The sequence below is a fragment of the Meles meles genome, chromosome 10 (assembly GCF_922984935.1).
Source record: "Meles meles chromosome 10, mMelMel3.1 paternal haplotype, whole genome shotgun sequence".
NCBI lineage: Eukaryota > Metazoa > Chordata > Mammalia > Carnivora > Mustelidae > Meles > Meles meles.
The window spans coordinates 3,983,838-4,002,113 of record NC_060075.1 but is presented as its reverse complement, the minus strand read 5'-3'; the positions used below and the strand labels follow the sequence as shown (position 1 = coordinate 4,002,113).

Sequence of the window (18,276 nt, the reverse complement as noted above, 5' to 3'; positions counted from 1 at the left end):
AGGATGCAGCCATTGGGAGGTGAGTAGGGTCAGAGCAGGTCCTCAATGTGGGGACTGTTTCGGGGCTCTGGTGCCCTTCTAACAAGAGCCCCGGAGAGCTCGCTGCCTGCCCTGGGAGGCACAACCAGGCGGACAAGCCCCAGGTCTATGGCTGGGAAGCCGAAGCCACAGGCTCCTTCTCCTTGGACTCAGCCTCCAGCGCGACCGCACCTGTGGTTCATTGTCAAAACAGCCTGAGAGGACCAAGATGTGACCTGACCCCTCATCCAGCTCAGACTCGGGACACATCTTCTAGCCTTGACTCCAAGATGTCAGGGCACCTAGCGTCCACGGGAACCGGGTGAGGCCAGTGATCAGATGTCAGTGAAGACGGTGAAGAACCTCGGGCTCCATGACCGGTGGCCTTCTAGGTGACGGCAGGCAGGAGAGCAGGAGACAGGAGGGCCGAAATTGGTGTCCTAAGCTGCACGGGGTAGAAATTCCAGGACACACATATGCCACTGGGACTCCGGATGAGTCATGGACAAGTGGTGTCCCTCCGGTTCCCGTCCCCACCAGGGACACACAGGCAGGCACCTGCTGACGGGCTGTTGCCAGGGCTAAGCTGGCTGGGCATGCGAGCACGAGGGGCATGTCTGCTACATCGCTGCCACGACACGGGCTTGCTGATGTCACTGTCATTTTCATCGTCTGAATCAGTATTGTGACCCCGCGTCGACTGAAGAAGATTGCACCGTTTTCCCAGTATATTCAGTCTTGGTCTAAAGGACTGACTCGCAAAATATCCAATTTCAAGTCCTTTGGCATTCCGGGGACTCTCCACCACATCGGGGGACGTGGGCTCTCCAAGGACCCCTTCTTCCCCTGCAGGTGCCTCTTCCGTCTCCTCCACCCTCTCAGTGTCCCGGGAAGCTGACTTGCACGGATGGCGTCCTTGCCCTGCGGCTTCTCCGGGGGTTGGGCTGAAGGGAGGGGAGGGCAGGGGAGCAAGGGCAGAGCACTTTTCCTGTACCTCCCCAGTTCTCCACACCCAGTTCCCCAACCGCAGCTTCTGTTGGGCATCCCTGTCTCCCAGCCTCCCTTTCCGGGATCCAGCGGCCTCTGCTCCCCAGTTACGAGCCCCTGGTACTGCACTGTATTTGGTGGTTTCCCCAATCTTGCCTTCACCTTTAAGAACCCTCTTTGTTAGCCTTCCCTCCATGTCCCCGTGTGGGTGCCCTGCTACTTCCGCAGTAGGTGCTTCCGTGGTCCTTGAAACCACCTCCTGTCATCGCTTCGCTGGCTTCAGAGCCATTAAGGGAATATTCCAACTCATCGTCTTCTTTCCTCATCACCTGAGACAGCTGACAGTTTAACCTTCGGCATTTGGACACTCAGACACACCCCTAACAGGCAAAGCAGGGGGAGAGAAATTAATGCTCTCTGCCCACGTACCCCTTTTTCATTATGGAGAATATGTTGATGTTTAAAAGCATCACTGAGATGCTTCGTAAAGTAGCAGGCGTTACAGAATTGCATTTTTATTATCCTTCCCCGTATCAGACGTGGAAATTATGGTCTCTCCCGCATTTTCACCGCTTGCTAAATGTTCCTCGTCGGTTATCACAGATAAATGCTTCTTTTTAAGTCATATGTAGACAATTAGAAACTTTTAGGTTAATTAATTTTCTTTATTAGAAGAAAAGGCTTTATATAAATTAAAGGCAGTGGGCTTCATGCGATGCCGTGTGATAGGACCATTTTATTTTTTATTGAATTTTTCCATGTTAACAGATGGCATGACTCAAAGGACAGTTTGGTGGTAACAGTTCTTTAGAGGAGAAACCCTAAAAGGAACCATTTTTTTTCTACGCACAGAACAGTTCTAACACCAAATGTAGAGGAGAGGGTACTACCCACAGTAACGGATTCTTCAAATGTCTGGATACAGCAAGGTGCCTACACCTCAAATCAGTCCCACTACTAACTAGCTGGACTTAGCCCAGACCCCACACATGAAGGGCTCGGTCCCATGAGACCTTGCTTCCCCTGCAATATACCAATTGCAAATCCCCAGGCTAGCTCTGTTTCTCTCCAACTTGACTACAAATTGAGGGTCCATGACCCCCTTCTCCGTGATTGAATATAACGCCTCAAAGAACTCAGTGGAATATTTTACTTAGATTTATTCATTCCTTATAAAGGGTACAGATGGAGGGTTAGATGAAGAGGTACATAGGGCAGGGTATGGGGGAAGGACACCCAGTGTCCCTGCTCCGCCCAGACTTGCCGCTCTCCCTGGACTTCCATGTGTTCATCAGCCTGGAGGCTCTCCAAACCCGTTTGCTTGGAGTTTTTTATGGAATCTAATTATAATGATTATTGTTTTTTAATTGTGGTGTAATTGACATACAGCGTTACGTTTCAGGTGTACAACATAATGACTGATATTTGTAGGTATTGCCAAGTGATCACCACAGTAAGTTCAGTTAACATTCAGCACCATATACAGTTAGAGAATCCTTTTCTTACGTTGAGAACTTTTAAGATTTATTCTCTTAGCAACTTTCAATTACATGATTTGGTATTACTAATTATAACTGCCATGCTTTACATTACCTCTGCAGGACTTAATTATCTCGTACCTGGAAGTTTGTACCTTTTGACTGCCTTCACCCACTTTGTGCATCTCTGACCCCTGCCTTTGGGAACTTTCCGGTCTGTTCCCTGTATCCTTGATCTTGTGTTTTTATTTTTATCTTTTCACATTTCCACAGATTAGATCATATGGTATTTGTCTTTCTCTGTCTGGTTTATTTCCGTTAGCGTCGTCCTCCCAGAATGTCATTCTTCACCTGTTCAGCTGTCGGTGGGCCTTGAGGTTGTGTCTCTATCTTGGCTATTGTGAATAATGTCCCAGGGAATATGGGGGGTGCAGGTATCTTTCCAAGTCAGTGTTTATGCTTTCTTCGCGTGAGCACCCGGAAGTGGAATTGCTGGATCATACGGTAGTTCTGTCTTTAGTTCTTTGAGGACCCTTGACACTATTCTCCGGAGCAGCTGGCACCAATTTACATTCCCACCAACATGAGGGTCCCCTTTACTCCACCTCCTCGCAGCACTCGCTACTTCTTATCTTTTTGATATGTCTTTGTAGCAGGTGTAAGGTAATATCTCCTTGTGGTTTTGATTTGCATTTCCCTGGCCATTAGGCGTGTTGAACATCTTTTCATGTAGCTGGGCTATATCTATACGTCTTCTTGGGAAGATGTCAATTCAGATCCTCTACCCATTTTTTAAATCAAACTGTTTATTTTTGCTGTTGAGTTGTATGAACTCTTTACGTATTTTGGATCTACCCTTTAGTAGATATGATTTGCAAATACTGTCTCACATTTAGTCATTTTGTCGATGGTTTCCTTTGCTGTGCAAAAATCTTTTTAATTTCATGTGCTCTCACCTGTTTATTTTTGCTTTTGTTAGCTTTTCTTTTGGCGTCCCATCCAAAGCCAATGATCACCAAGACTGATGTTAAGGAGTGTATCACCTCTGTTTTCTTCTAAGAGCTTTATGGTTTCGGGTCTTACATCAAGTGTTTAAACCATTTTGACTTAGTGTTTTTTTTGGTGTAAGAAAGGCCCAGTTTCATTTTTTGCATATTGCTGTCCAGTTTTCCCAGCATCATTACTGAACAGACTGTCTTTGTTCTATACTCTTGGTTCCTTGGCCATAATTCATTGACTGTGTAATCATGGGCTTATTTCTGGGTTTTCTGTTCTTCTCCATTGGTCTGTGTGTCTGTTTTTATGCCAGTACCAAACTGTTCTAAGTACTATAGTTTTTTTTTTTTTTTTTTTAAGGATTTTTTTATTTATTTGACAGACAGAGATCAAGTACTATAGTTTTGTAATATAGTTTGAAATTGGGGTGTGTGCTAGGTCCACTTTTGTTCTTTCTGAAGACTGTTTTGGCTAGGGCCTTCTGGATCGTTCAGTTAGTTAAGCATCTTCCTTTGGCTCAGGACATGACCCCAGGGTCCTGGGATTGATCCTGTGTTGGGCTCCTTGCTCAGCAGGGAGTCTGCTTCTCCCTCTCCCTCTCCCCCTCCCCCTGGTTATGCTCTCTCTCTCTGAAATAAATAAATGAGATCTTAAAAAAAAAAAAAGATTGCTTTGGCTATTTGGGTCTTTGTGTTTCCATAGAAATTTAAAATTTCTTTGTTATCATTCTGTAGAAAAATGCCATTGGGATTTTGATAAGAATTGCATGTTGTTTGGGGAGTATGGACATTTTAAGAATATTAATTCTTCCATTGGAATCCATGAGTATGGAATTTCTTTCCATTTTTTTGTGTCTTCTTCAATTTCTTCTATCATTGTCATAGTTTTCAGTGTGTAACTTTTTTACCTCCTTGGTTAAATTTATTCATGTTTTATTCTTTTTGATGTGATTGTATATGGGATTATATTTTAAATTTCTCTTTCTGTTCATTATTGATGTATAGAAATGCAACAGATTTCTGTATATTATGTTTGCATTGTGCAAATTTCATGATTTAGTTTTTAGTGTTAACAGTTTTTTTGGTGGGATCTTTAGGGTTTTATATATATAGTGTGATGTCATCTGCAAATAGTGACGGTTTACCTCCTCCTTTTCAATTTGGACGCCTTTTATTTCTTTTTCCTGCCTAATTGCTGTGGCTATGACTTTCAATACTATTCTGAGTAAAAGTGGCAAGAGTGGGCATCTTTGTCTCATTTCTGATCTTATGGGAAAGCTTTTGGTTGTTCACCATTGAGTGTGATGTCAGCTCTGGGCTGTCATATGTGGCCTTTACTGTGTCCAAGTACCTCATCTCCATTACTACTTTGCTGAGTCTTTATTTGGACTTGAGAAATAAAGGGGAGGAGAAAGATGAAAAGGAGGGGCAGAAAAATTATTTAAAAAAACAGGAGGGAGTTATATTAGATGCAGTTAGAAAATATGGAATAAGATTTTAAAAGACAAAAGAAAGAAGGAAGGAAGGGAGGGAGAAAAGGAAAGAAGGAAGGTAGGTTGGTAGGTTGGTTGGTAGGAAAGGCGCTTCCTTTAATAACTCTTGCTGACCTACCAAAGCTGGGAGAACTGTGGTCATTTGCCCACAGCCACTGGCCCATCAACATCAAAGTCAGATCCAATCCAGGCTCTGCTCTGACGTTTCAGCTCTACATTTCTGGTTGTATGTCTGCCGTCTTTAACAACAGCTAATGCCATTTTTATCGTTAGCTTCACGCCACTCAGGGTGGGCTGACCTCACAAAATAGACCTAGCTAGTTCTTAACTTAGAGTCTGAGGTTTTTTCTTTTGTTTTGGTTTTAGAAGCTCTGCCTAAATAATGCCTAAAATATTCTCTCCTAGAATTTTTGTTTTCCTAAGTGAAATTACAGATACAAACTCAGGCTGTGTTTGCACTTGCAAAGGGAAACAAGCTAGCTTTGGTGGCCTCAACATTGTTTTTTTATATTTTGGGTTTCTTCAAATATTTTAGCAAGTCAAAAGTCAATCTTAATGCATTAAAACTATTTGGAACATATTCATAATACTTATGCAATTAAATTAGTTTAAAACTAAACAACAAATGAGTAACATGTTACTTAAAATACCTGTCCTCAAGAGTAAAATTTCTCGTGCTAAAAAATACAAATTAATATGAGAAAAGACCAATGGGGGGGATGAGCAAATATTATGAGTAAACAATTTATAGAAAAATACATGTATAAGAAGATGGGTTTATCTTAAATAATGATAATTAAATAAGATATTCTACCTTAAATGTTTTATTTCTACTTAAAATAAGGCTTTGTTAGTCAGTCTTTTGACACAATTTGCATTTCGTATTTTATTATATAGCTGTTCCCATATGCAGTAGACTTTTATGTCCAATTTTAGTCTCTAAGTTAAAATTTTAAAACCTTCTAGGTACAAAATCCTCTTAGGCTTTTCCTTTTCTTCACTTGTAGTCTTTTTTATTTATTTTTATTTATTTTTTTCACTCATCGTCTTTTAAAAAATAGTTTCAATGAGATGACTTTTGCCCAAGGAAGCCCACCCTTTTTAAGTGTACAACTCAGTATTTTTAAGCATGTGTACAGAATTGTGCAGCTGTCAATCTTAGAGTGTTTCATCATCCCAAAAAGAATGTTTTTGTGGGGCACCTGGGTGGTTTGGTGGGTTAAAGCCTCTGCCTTCGGCTCAGGTCATGATCTCGGGGTTCTGGGATCGAGCCCCGCATCGGGCTCTCTGCTCCACAGGGAGCCTGCTTCCTCCTCTCTCTGCCTAGTTGTGATTTCTCTCTGTCAAATAAATAAAATAGTAAAAAAAAAAAAAGAATGTCTTTGTATCCTTTTGTGGTCACTTCAGATCCGTGGTCACCACAACCGCCCCTTCCGATCTAATCCAGTAACTACCTCTCTTTCTGTGTAGATTTCCTATTCTGGACATTTCATGTGAATGGAATCATACCCTCTGTGGTCTTTTGTGACTGGCTTCTTTCACGTAACATAAAATGTTCATAAGATTCCTTTATGCTGTAACATGAATCAGTACTTAATTCCTTTTATGTCTGAATAATATCACTGTATAGAAATATGCCATTTAACTTATCTGTTCATTAGTTGATGGACTTTCGGGGATTTCCCCCTTTTGCCTATTGTAAATAATGCTGCTCTGAACGTTTGTGTTTTGCCCCATGCACGTCTCCCTACGAGTTTTGGTGGGCATATGTTTTCACTTCTCTTGAGTATATATACCCAGGTGGAACTGCGGGGTCAAACGGTAATTTTATGCCCAGCCCTTTGAGGAACAGCCAGATTGTTCTCACAGCAGTGGTACCATTTTACGCTTCCCCCAGTAACACACAGAGGTTCAAATTTTCCTACATCCTCACCAACACTTATTATCTGACATTTTTATTATAGCAGCTTTAGTGGGTACGAAATGGTAGTTCATCGTGGCTTTGAGTTAATATCATTTTTGTTGAAAAATGAAACAGTCAACCTTGTTTTTAAATGAATATGCCTGTGGCAGTTTTTGCAGGCAGGAAATAATAGGTGTTGTGTATATGCTCCAGCTACAGATTCTCAGTGGGACTCGAAACTCCAAAACACGTAGGATGGGCTTTTCTTGATTACTGAGACAGGTGTCGGTTTACCAGGTTTTCATTTCTTTTTGGGCACGCATCCTCTCGAGCTCAGTGAAAAGAATCCCGGCAGAAGTCAAGAGATCTCTGTGTTTCCAGCTCTGTAACTGGCTGCAACATCTTACAAGTAAATTAAAATCCCTCTCTGCTTAAATACACTTTCTGTGTCCATTACTTTTGGCTCATAAGTGTTGGGTCATTTCTCTTCTATAAGAGATTCCACAGGAATCCTAAAATATATATTCTGTTCTACCGGTTCCATGAAATAGATGTTATATAAAGGAATTTCACACCACCTAAGGATAATAGGATTCTCATACATTTAGCTGCTTTTATTTTCCAATAATTTGCTCATCTACAAAGCTGCTTTATACAACTATTGTTAACGTATCAAAGAGCTATATCCATAGTTTAAAACTTCTTACCCTTCCTTCCTTCATAAGGTATTTCATAGCAGCAAGATACAGCAGGGGTGGAGAGGTGTTAATGGACATTGAGTAAGGACTCCATTAGCTGAGTGGTTGAAATGGTCGGGGTGGCGGGGGCTAGAATATTGAGAAGTGTAGCGTGACGGATATGGAGCCCAGCTTCTCCGTCCTCTGTGCCGCCAGTCGGCCGTGGGGGGTATGCGGTAGAACACACGCAGTACTGCTCAGAGACCAGTGTGGGGAGAAAAAGACTCTGAACTCTGTATTTTGCTCCATACAAGTCTATGATCCGACATAGAGGACCACCACACCTATCTCATGGAAAGGATTGGGTCAGAATTATTCCTTTTTCCCTGAGATGTTGGTGATTTCCATGGATCCAGAAAATAACCCTGCTGGATTAAGCAAGGCCAGAGATAGAGATCAACTCAGATAGTTTCCCTAACTCTTGGTCTGTTTTGGCAAAGTGAAACATTGCCAGAGATAAAGGTCTTCTAATTAAATCTGGAGGGTTGTTTACGAACACACTTGGGATTTCTCAGATAACTTTTCTGGCAATAGAACAACGTCACCAGGTTTTACAAAAAGAGAGATTTGGGGCGCCTGGGTGGCTCAGTGGGTTAAAGCCTCTGCCTTCAGCTCAGGTCATGATCTCAGGGTCCTGGGATCGAGCCCCGTGTCAGGCTCTCTGCTCAGCGAGGAGCCTGTTTCTTCTTCTCTCTCTCTTTCTGCCTCCTTGTGATCTCTGTCTGTCAAATAAATAAATAAAATCTTAAATAAAATAAATTTTTAAAATGAGGTTTATTTAAATATTGTGTGATGTCAGTTCTTCATTGAGAGGCCGTGGAAGAGAGACCGTGGTACAGATGTCCCTTCATTCCTTGGTCCATGTGTTCCAGACACATGTATAGAACACCTACTTTTTTTTTTTCTTATAAGATTTATTTATTTATTTGAGAGAGAGAAAGAGCACTCACAAGCGACAGGAAGGGGCAGAGGGAGAGGGGAAGCAGACTCCCCTCCGAGTGGAGAGCTCTTGCGTGTGGGTCAAGGCAGGGGTCCACCTCATGACCCTGAGATGATGACCTGAGCCGAGACTGAGAGTCAGACACTCAACTGAGCCATCCAGGCGCCCCTTGGACACCTCGTCTCTATCGGTCACAGTTTGAGAGCTTGAGGGGGCAAAGAGAAGCATGGCATTTGATACCCTGAATGTGGTACAGGCAGGCGGACAAAGAAACGAGTATGTGTGATGAGTTCTAGGTGCTCTTCTCGCTGTAAGCAAGGTCCGTGTTTAAGTGGCCGACATAGCGATTTAATGTTACGTTATCACTGAGCTGATACTAACTGTGGCTCCCATGTCTTGGTCACATGCCGGTGCACTGCTATGAAGGTGCAGGCGGGAAGCGTGTCAGGTGCGGGATGAGGTGACCTCGGACTTGTGGTTTTATACGGACGATCCACAAATGACCCTTCTCTCATCCAAACCGCTTGCCACGATGTCCACATCCCTACTGTTCCTTGCTCAGACTTCCTGCAGGATTTCTGCGTCGCCTTGCCACCTGCCTTTGTAGGGGACATTCGAGGAGGTTCATGGTGGCTCTGGCTGTTGGTCTCCAGCTGAGTGCCTGGACCTCAGCGCTGCCTTCCCCATAAGTGGTGGCTCATGTAGCCCTCACTGCTGGTCTCGAAGCGTCTCTCCACCGCCACCCCCATTATCCACCCCTGCATTAGCTTCCTCAGCTACTCGTGGGGTTCGTCTGCCGGCTCTCCCTTCCTTGCCTTCAGGTCATTGCTGTCTACCTTCATGTGACGACTCTGGGATGTATTTCAGCCGTCCCCTCTTGTTTTAGTTTTCTCTGATATTTGCCCAAACATCTACAAGCCAAGTTATATTCTCGTATCCTCTTTGTATTCTTACTGTTGTTGTTGTCGTCCATATTGTTAATTTTGGTGTCTCCCACCAGATTTTGTGAAGATATTGAGGACAAGGACTTTTTTCCATAATAAAATCATTGTTCTTGGTATATCATTAGTGTTGCTACATGTCCTCAGTTAATTGAATTCCTGAATGCTTTCTCAAATTCATTGTGACACCTGTATATTTTGTAAAATTAATACCGACAGCTCTCATTTCTTTCCATAATATACCTTCCTGAATATTTAAGGGTAAATCAAGTTATATAGAATGAATAAGATTTTCAATGCAGTAAGAAAGCTCATATTTTATTTTATTTATTTTTTTAAAGATTTTGTTTATTTATTTGACAGACAGAGATCACAAGTAGGCAGAGAAGCAGGCAGAGAGAGAGGAGGAAGCAGGCTTCCTGCTGAGCAGAGAGCCTGACATGGGGCTGGATCCCAGGATCCTGAGATCATGACCTGAGCCGAAAGCAGAGGCTTTAACCCACTGAGCCACCCAGGCACCCCGAGAAAGCTCATATTTTAATGAACGTAGGCAATGACTTAATCTGTGAGAAAACGATTAGCTTGTGATAAGAGTAATCACTCTCTTTCCCCATGGACTGTGCTGGTTAATTTTTTAAGTCAACTTGACTGGGCCACGGGGTGTCTGGTTTATCAGTCAAACGTGATTCTGGGTGTTTCTGGATAAGATTACCATTGGAATCAGTAGACTGAGTAAAGCAGGTTACATTCCTTGATGTGGGTGGACCTTGCCCAACCAGATGAAGACTAGAGTAGAACAACCAAAGCTTATTAAGTGGGCAGTCCTTTTTCCTGACCGCCTTGAGCTGGGACGTCAGTTTTTTCCTGACTTTGGACTCAAATGGAAACGTAGTCTCTTCTTGAGTCTTGAGTCTGCTGACTTGTGGACTGGAACTTAAACCACTTCTTCTCCTGGACCTCAGCTTCCTGACTGCAGATCTTGGCATGGATCAATTCATCAATTCATGTGAGTCAGTTTCTTCAGCTAAATTTACGTATATGCACGTGCACATCCAATTGGTTCTCTTTTTTTCTGGAGAACCCAGACTAATAAAAACACCACTTTCAGACACTGGGGGTTCACATGTTGGGTTTCCTGATGGTAGAATTTACCCAGGTAAAGTCAGACCTCTTGTAAGTAGTAACAAGAAAGGAACACTGACCAAATGACAGGGTGAATCTATTCCTCTTTTGTAAATCTTACCTGATGTCAGTTGCGAAACTGTGTATTTTGCAAAAGTCTCAGCATAAAGCTACTTTGATCAAAGCAGTCACTAATGAAAAGAATACGAAAATTAAGAATGAACCAGAAAGATGGAGTAACCCTGTGGCCACACATAGCAGGTTTGGAAAGAGCCTTCCAGAATTAAACAGATGTCCATGAATGAGCAGTCAGCAAAGGTGAATGGGATGTGGGCACTATGAAACGTGGGAGGTCTGAGTGCCGTAACCTAACAGAAATAGATGAGGAAAATGGGATAAACATGCAGACCGGAAAGGAAGCAGGAAACAAATGACAGAGACTGAACCCATGAGCCCAGGTTGAGAGAGAGGTTCTGAGCCCACAAGGTCATCTTCAGATATGCCTTCCTTTAATTTTCTCATAAAATTATTACCTGAAACAGTGGAGATGCTTCCTATTTTAAGCATTTTTTCCCCTTATACTCTTGGCTTCTTTCCTTCTTCTGGATCCTTCTTTTTTTTTTTTTAAGATTTTTATTTATTTATTTGAGAGAGACGGTGAGAGATCACAAGCAGGAAGAGAGGCAGGCAGAGAGAGAGAGGGGGAAGCAGGCTCCCCGCCGAGCAAAGAGCCCAATGCAGGGCTCGATCCCAGGACCCTGAGATCATGACCTGAGCCGAAGGCAGAGGCTTCACCCACTGAGCCACCCAGGCGCCCCTGGATCCTTCTTTATCTGTCCAGCTTTCCACCAATCAACGGCTAAAGGCAGAGGAGTTGGAGAGAGTGAAGAGTCACTACTGGTTACTCAGGGCTGCTTTGCTCTCTTATTCCCAACAGGGTTCCCCCTTTAGGCCTGCTGTCATTTCTGTGGGCCTTTCTGCCGAGGCCCTGCATGGAGAGGACACAGATGCCCCACACAAGTGGTTCTGGCTGACAGTTTGGGGGGCTTGGGGAAGACATTCAGTCAGTTAACAGATTTATTATTGACGTAAAGTTTAATCCATGTTATTCTACTTCCCACTTCCAGAGATAATGTAAAGGGAGTTATAACAATGGCAGGTTAAAAATTTTTGGCCCGTTAACTTGATTTTCCCTCCCTACTCCATCATGTGGTGATGGGAGGGGGGAAAGGCAGGCTCCACGGGGACAGTGCCGACTGGCTGGTTCTTGCTGGGAAAGAGGGAAAGAAGTTCCAAACAAATTAATACCACCTTACAGGAAGGGAAAGCGCCAACTTAATATTGCTTCCAACCAATTCACGTTGGTGGTGTTTCTTGTCCACAGTCTGGGTTTAGTGTAAAGCTCAGTAGTACAGCGAGGATCTGTGCGGAGGTCCGTTTCTGGAGAAAAGCTATCCCTAAGAATCCTAACACAGAAGGTGAGTGCTTATGAAACCCGAAGGCAGGAATGTTCTTCGGCCTTCCATGGTCCCGGCAAATACCAATCCATGTTCTCTAGAAGCTACTTTTCAAGCATTCAGCTTTGGTTAACTAATTTCTTTCACCCAATTCTTAAGCCAAATCATTAGTAACAGGTAGTTTTCACGTGTAAACCAACACTTGTGTGTTCTTATTTGTGTGTTCTTATTATGTATAATGTCTACTAAGTGCATGTTTGAAGGCATTGTGGGTAATTTACATACAATTACTGTTGGAATTTCTCTGAATTTTCTGCTTCACTGCGGGTTCAAAAGTGGCATCTTACTAATTCTTACATGCGATTTTTTTGTTAATGCAAAAAAAAAAAAAGGAAAAGCTTCTCAGACCCCTCCCAGCCTCTCACTGTTGCCAAGGCCCCCCAGGCGAGGGCGCGCGCGCGTACACACACACACACACACACACACACACACACGTGTGAGTTCAAGCCTGATGCTTCCCTGTCACACACACACACGCACACACACACACACACACACACGTACGTGTGAGTTCAAGCCTGATGCTTCCCTGTCCCTTGAGGCAGTCCACATCCGGTTTTTGGAGCGCCCTGGTTCCTCGTGGAGGAATGCCGCGGCGCGGGGAGACATCCTCTGTCTGCTCAGGGCAGCGGCCTGGCTTGGTCAGCATTTGAATTTGACCCCCCTCTGCGTGCGCGCTCTCGGGAGCGCGCGTCCATGTGTGTCCAGGGGCGAACCCGAGGCGGTGACTGATTAATCCGAGAAGCGCCCAGGGGTGGGGATCGCGGTACCCAGGGCGCGGTCTCTGGGCAACCTGCCCTTGGGGCGGAGGAATGGGAGTCGGGTTGGGCCCGGGCGAACGGCCCGCCCCGGTGGTTCCCGGGCCAGGCAGACCCAGGGGCGCCGGGCTGGGCTGTATGAAGCCGAGGGACCCGACGCGAAGACACAAAGGCGCCGAGGGGCCGCGGCTGGGCGGAGGCCCGCGGGGAAGGGAGCGGGGGAGGCCAGGTGCGCGGGAGGGCGTCCGTGCCAGGAGCTGCCGCGGCGGCAGAGTCGGAGGCAGACCCGGGGCGCAACCATGGCGACGCAGCGTGTGCCCCCCAGTAACTCGCAACAACATTATTTCTAAGCTGCCATCCCCGGCCTGCCCTCCACTTCCCCCTCCGGTTCGCCACACTGGCGGCCGACCGGCTCGGCGCGCCTGGCTCTGCCCGGCCGCTGCCTCCTTCCCGCGGGCGCAGCCAGAGAGAGGCGCAGCCGGTGGCCGCTCGCGCCGGGCAGGAGGCGGCAGCTGCGCCCGCGCACATCACCTTGGTGCACGTTCGTAGAACCCAGCGTGCGGGCGACGCGCGCACACACGCGGCCTCCCGGGGAGGGGGCGTCTCCCCAGGACGAGTGTGGGTGGAGGGGCTCCCAGCTCTGCCCAAATAGAGTGGCTTCGCGTCCTCTTGCTGCCTCCAGAGGCTTCCGGGTCCAGCCCAGTCCTGGCAGAGCAGCCGGTGCGAACGCGCGCGCACGCGCACACACACGCGCGCGCACACACACACGCACACACATACACACACGCCCGCCCGCCCCTGGCGTCGCCGTCGCCCCGCTGGGCCCCCCGCCCTTAGGGACAAGTGCGGCCACCGGCGCGCCCCGCGCTGCCTGCCGGAGGAGCCCCGGATCGCCCGCGCCGCCGGGGTCCCCGCGTGCGCCTCTCGGGTCCGCGCCGCTGTGGCTGGCGGAGCGTTGACGGCCACCGCCGGACACGCACGCGGTCGGAGCCGGACCCCCGCCCGCTCCCGCTCGGCTCGCAGCCGGCCCTCGGCCCCCGGCTTCTGCGGAACGCGCGGCGCCCCGCGCGCCCTCCCCTCCGGCTTTCCCTGCCTCTCTCGCGGCGGCCGAAAGAGTTGATCGCTATTGTGATCCGCCGGGCAGAGGCGAGGGCGGGCCGAGGTGGGGACACCGGAGACCGGCAGGAACACCGGAGACCGGCAGGAACTGGGGCTCTTCCAAGCCAACTCCACCCCGCGGTCGCCGGCGCGGTCTCCGCTCGCCGCCGGGACAATGGATTAAGTTTCTCTTCCCGGGGCCAGAAGTCGCTGCAGACTTAGGGAGAGATGAAGGAGAAGGCGATGATCAAGACCGCGAAAATGCAGGGCAACGTGATGGTGAGTCCGGCGGGCGAGGCGCGGGGTCCGGGCGCCCGCCGTGCGGAGCGGGGCGGGGGGTCTCCTGTCCCCGCGAGTCCCGAGCCGCCGGGCTGACCGCGACCCGCGGCGGCGCCATCCCCAGTTCCCACCCGAGCCCCCGCGCGGCCGCCAGGGTGCCGAGGGGCGGCCGCCTGTCTGCACATCGCAACTTCGCGGGGTCGCCGTGCCTGTCCTCCGCGCGTGGGGCTTGGGGCCCGGGGTGGGTGTGCGAGGCGAGGAAGGGGCGGCGGCCGCGGGGCGGCCCGAGTTCCAAGCCGACCCCCGCGACGGCCCTGGGGGCCCGGCGGAGAGACGAGGTGGCGGCGGCGGCGGGGGGAGGGCCCCGGGCCCCGGGCCCTGATGCCCGCGCGGCCTCGGGGCTGCTCGTCCCCGGAGCCCGAGACCTGTTGGGGTGAGCGAGCCTCCTGCACACTCGGGGCGGCGCCGCTCGCTCTGCTCCGGCGGCTGCCACCTGGGCGGCCGCCTGTCCGGCGGGGCCCTGCTCCCCCAGAGCGCTGACTGTGCCAGCGAGCGTGACAACGGCCAGGCGTCCCCCGAGAATCTGCCGTGCGCCGGGAGACCCCCTCTGGGTGGCGGGGGGCTCAGGGCTCCAGGGCTAGGGGCTGTCTTCCCAGGCACAACTTTGCTAACTCGGGGACCCCGGCGATCCGCCTCCCAGCGCGCCACACCATCGCCTGCGCCCTGCGACCCGCCTGCGGCGCTCTGGCCGCCTGGTCCCCCGCACCCCGGGGTTGTGGGGTCGAGGGGGTCAGGGTGCTGGAACCTCCCGGCGAGGACGAGGAGGTTGCCATCTTGTTCTGTGGAAATTGTGTGTGTGCCTGTGCGTGTTTATTTGGGTGGCGTTTTAACCCTTTCCGGGTTGGTGCAGGACGATTAGGAGGAGGGTCCCTATTTTTTATTTTTTAATTTAATTTTTTTTTTTCTTTCCATGAGATGGGGATTGGTATCCTGGTTTTCCGAGTACAGCTGGGAATGCAGGGATGCTTTCAGGCTCTTGGTCTAGAGTTGTTTGGGAGGTGGGTTGTGTCCTGGTCCTGGGAGGAAGGGTCAGGTGGCAGGAGGTGTGTTTGGGATAACCCAGTCGGTGATCCATTTTGAGGTCTTGCTTTAAACAGAAAGAGACAAGAAATGAAAAATGCATTCGAATTGAACAAATATCCGGCTGGGTTAGCCACACCCACGGCAAGGCACCTGTTGCCTGGCTGAGGCCGGAGCTAGCCCTGTTGGGAGCTGGACTTCTGGCCTGAAGTTGTCCCACTCCATTCAGGATTGCTCTGGGAGAGCAGGAACTGCATCCAGGGAATTATTTTGCAGGATCCCTCCCCTAGCCCCCAAAGATAAGCCCCTCACTCAAGGAACTTCATCTGTTTGTGGGTTCTGTGGCTGACTGACCTAACTGCTTGTTTGTAAAAATACATGTTTCCCTAACTCTCCCACTCCCTTTTTAGTCATTGTGCTGTTCAGCTTCTTCTTCTTCTTCTTCTTTTTTTTTTTTTTTTTTGTATAAACAGGGTAGAAACGTGTGTGGAGTAATGTTTTCCAATTAAATTCCCACCTGCACCCATAATTCCCTTTTTATATGATGCCGTCATGTGCTAGTAAAACCTACATATTTAGGACTGAGGCAGAAGAAAGAATTTGAATTAGCTTTATTGGTAATATAATGACACATTATTGATTCATTACCTAAATCTGTTGTCAAACAGGTGTTTCTTCTCATGACTTAGCTGGTATGCTGAGCTCTAGCAACATCTTTATGTTATATGCAAAAAACTTGTGAAGCCTCCCTCCCACTGCTCCCTCTCTGGGTTTGCTTCTGAAAATAAGGCTGGAAGGAATTCTTCACTCATAGTCTGAATAAAGATGTTCCATGTGCTCCCTGCATAGCCTCCTTGGTGTGTGCTGTCCGTAGGTAGAATCAGGACAAGTTGCACTGAGTTTAGCAAATTCTACAGGAACCCGTCATGGTTTGAGGCTCATGGCTGGCCTCAGGGAGAATGAGGTCCAGACTTCGTCACGGTTTCTTCCGTGTTCTGTCAGTCCTCGCGTTGGTAATGCCCCTGTGGTCTGGTTTGTACCGTATGTGACATTTCATGCTCCAGCGAAACCCACGCAGCTTTAATAGCGTGATCATTTTTTTTTCACTTACATTGTTGTTTGGGCGCGTTTGGATCCTTCGTTCCTCATAGTCATCGTGGAAGCCTCGCGCGGCTCCGCCTGTCTCGGATTGGATGACTGGCACAGCCTTCCCCCCAGCAACCTGACTGGCATTCAGGTGCTGGAATCTTCCCGAAGGCTTCATTCCTCCCACCTTCCTTTAGAAGTGTGTCCCCGCTGACAAGTTACCGAGGGAAGGCACACGGCTTGGCATACTGCCTAATCCCGTTTGGGGTTAATACGGGAGTAAAAGGACTCAGAAAGGTGGAACCAGTTCATAACTTCTGATTAAATTTTTGAGAAGAGTCTATTTCCTAAATTTAATTTCTAACATGGCAAAAAACAAAACAAAACAAAACAAAAACACCCAGACTAAGCATGGCACGTTCTGTCTGCAGTTTAATACTCTCAAGAAAGAGATCGAGATTTTCCCTTTTTCCCAGAACAAAATTTAGGTTAAAAAAAAAACTGGGTTTCCACAAAAGCTACATTTGAAAATCCGTGGGGAGGGGTGACTTGTGTGTTTTTTTTGCCCAGCCTCCCCTGTTACTAGTATGTTGAGACAGCGCTTACTTAACTGCCGCTTAAATCACACTGGTTCTTCTGGAGAACCATATCCTCTTGCGATAGGTTCTAAGAGCAAGAGAACATTGTATTATCCGAAGGATATTACATCATGCTCAATTCCTCCACATCACCCACATGAGTTCTTCCCAGAACTGCGTGCTCAGCAGGGACTGAGGAAAGGTTCATTAAAAATAAAAGCCTTGGGGACGCTTACGCCCTGTGGGACGGTCTCCCCCTTCCTTGGCATGTTGGTGGCTCATCATGTAGATGGCGGGTTAGGTGGACCCTTGGTGACCAGACTTGTGGAGAGGAGGTTCAGAGACTGGATGCAGAAAGTCGGGGGTCTACAAGCCACAGGGACGCTTTGAGAATCTCCTGGTTGGTTGGTTTGAGTTTTCTTTTTTTTTTTTTTTTTAATATTTTAGTTATTTATTTGACAGAGAGATCACAAGTAGGCAGAGAAGCACACAGAGAGAGAGGAGGAAGCAGGCTCCCCGCTGAGCAGAGAGCCGGATGCGAGGCTCAATCCCAGACCCTGGGATCGTGACCCTAGCCAAAGGAAGAGGCTTTACCCACTGAGCCACCCAGGGGTCCCGGTTGGTTTGGGTTTTAAACACAAGTTGTAGCCTGGGGATTGATTCCATGTATAGGAAAGGCAGATGTTTTCCTGTGGTGCCTGGAACTGAATTTAGGGCTTTGGTCACTGATTGGAGAGACCTGTGATATCATGAGCCGAGTACATTTTCGGACCTTGCCTTCCCCTTTTTACAGTGAGTAAAAACCCTGGACCAGAACCTCCTAAAGCAAGGGTTTTCTTTCAGGCCATTTGAGTAGTTCGCCGATCGATTAGATTAAACAGCGTGACTTCCCAACGTTGCTGCCCTACTTGTGATAAGCCCCAGTCAGCAGAGGAAACTATAAGGTTTTTAGATAAATTATAGGGGTTTGTGTGGGACCCCAACCCCCATTGTTGAGTGCTTTTCGGCAGAGTGATGCACGTGATTTGTGATTTCCCAGGGTACAGCCTTTCCTGATGCAAAGTTTCCCGCAGTCTCAGGGCGATGGGGAACACCACTCCTGCTTCCATCTACGGATTGGCACCCTGGGGACATAAAGGCTGTGATCTTGGTTCTAAATGTGGGCACTCTAGTGTGTGTTTTGGGAGGAATTTGCCTTCCTGAAATGGCTTCCGAAAATTCTTCCAAGGTCACAAGTCTTTGGGAATTCTCCCCGTGTGTCCCAGT

The 18,276-nt window shown here is 47.9% G+C and overlaps 1 protein-coding gene across 2 annotated transcripts in view; it reads left to right on the top strand.

Moving 5' to 3' along the window:
- DPP6 (dipeptidyl peptidase like 6) overlaps window positions 1-18,276 on the top strand; it is an 864,911-nt gene that overhangs the window by 67,763 nt on the left and 778,872 nt on the right. The window contains exon 1 of one of the 2 annotated variants that reach the window (XM_046020970.1): window positions 14,108-14,266. The exons of the other annotated variant lie outside the window; for it this stretch is intronic. Within the exon in view, the coding sequence (XP_045876926.1) occupies window positions 14,216-14,266 (51 nt within the window). The 5' untranslated portion in view covers window positions 14,108-14,215. Of the gene's footprint in view, window positions 1-14,107; window positions 14,267-18,276 lie in introns of those variants that run through there. 2 annotated transcript variants of the gene reach the window in all.